Source organism: Rhea americana, unplaced genomic scaffold (assembly GCF_003343005.1).
Source record: "Rhea americana isolate MKP2758 unplaced genomic scaffold, rheAme1 scaffold_693, whole genome shotgun sequence".
Taxonomy (NCBI): domain Eukaryota; kingdom Metazoa; phylum Chordata; class Aves; order Rheiformes; family Rheidae; genus Rhea; species Rhea americana.
Genome location: NW_028186860.1, coordinates 9,730 through 10,885, shown reverse-complemented (window position 1 = coordinate 10,885; position 1,156 = coordinate 9,730). Strand labels below are relative to the sequence as shown.

Sequence of the window (1,156 nt, the reverse complement as noted above, 5' to 3'; positions counted from 1 at the left end):
TAGCTGCGGCCGGGGCCGGCGTTGAGGAAGTAGGTGGTCATCTCGCCCTTGCCCTTGACCTTGACCACGCCGCGGCACTCCAGCGCGTAGCCCTTGGCCGCCAGCACCTGGTAGAGGTCGGCGGTGACCTGGGGGCGAGCGGGGGGCGTCAGCGGGCGGGGGGGACGGACGGGACGCGGCCGGGCGGCCGGGCGGGCGCTCACCTGGATGCGGTCGGGCACCCCGGTGCTGTCCATGCGGCTGGAGACGTTCACGGTGTTGCCCCAGATGTCGTACTGCGGCTTGCGGGCGCCGATCACGCCCGCCACCACCGGCCCCATGTTCAGGCCTGGGGCGGGGGGAAAGGGGGGGCACAGCATCACGGCCTCCCCCCCAACCCCCCCCGGCATCCCCGCAGCACACACGCGTGTGCGCGAGCGGGGCAGGAGGAGTGTGCAAGGGGCAGGAGGCGCAGGAGGGCTGTGCGTGCAAAGGGGGAGGGATGTGCAAGGGCCTAGGGCGTGCAAAGCGGCGTGCAGAGGCCACGCGTGCAAAGGGGAAGGGGTGTGCGAGGGCTCAGACGTGCCAGGAGGCGTGCAAGAGCTACGCCTGCAGGGGGGAAGCGGCTTGCAAGGACCAGGACGTGAAAAGGGCGTGCAAGGGCCGTGCGTGCAGATGGCAGCAGCGTGCAAGGGCCAGGACGCGCGGAAAGGTCTGGGCAAAGGGAAAGGGGCTCGCACGGGTCAGGGTGTGCAAAAGGGCGTGCAAAGGCGCTGCGTGCAAGCGGGGGCCGGGGCTCACCGATCTTCATCTGGAAGTTGTTGAAGGAGTGCTCGTTGATGTACTTCATCTGCTCCATGAGGTGCATGGCGTAGTCGGCCAGCGCCGCGACGTGGCTCCGGCCCTCCCGGTCGTACGTGGTGTCGTTGAGCCCCGACGCCGCCATGTACGTGCTGCCGATCGTCTTGATCTTCTCCAGCTGCCGGTACTTCTGCTCGCTGATGATCTGGGGGAGCCGGAGGGCCGCAGCGTCACCCGCCCCGGCCCCGGGCAGCGTATCCCGCTCCGCAGGCTCTCCGGCACCCCACGCATCCCGTCCCATGGCCTCTCCTGCGCCCCGATCCGAGGTGAACCCCATCCCACGGTGCACCCCGCTCCCCAGCACCCCACGCATCCC

The 1,156-nt window shown here is 69.9% G+C and overlaps 1 protein-coding gene across 1 annotated transcript in view; it reads right to left on the bottom strand.

Annotated features, from left to right (window-relative positions):
• Positions 1 to 1,156, bottom strand: part of ADCY6 (adenylate cyclase 6) — an 11,389-nt gene that overhangs the window by 528 nt on the left and 9,705 nt on the right. The window contains exons 15-17 of the mRNA XM_085321418.1: positions 781 to 1,089; positions 204 to 328; positions 5 to 128 (exon numbers count right to left, since the gene is read on the bottom strand). Coding sequence (XP_085177544.1) covers positions 5 to 128; positions 204 to 328; positions 781 to 1,089 — 558 coding nt within the window. The remainder of the gene's footprint in view (positions 1 to 4; positions 129 to 203; positions 329 to 780; positions 1,090 to 1,156) is intronic.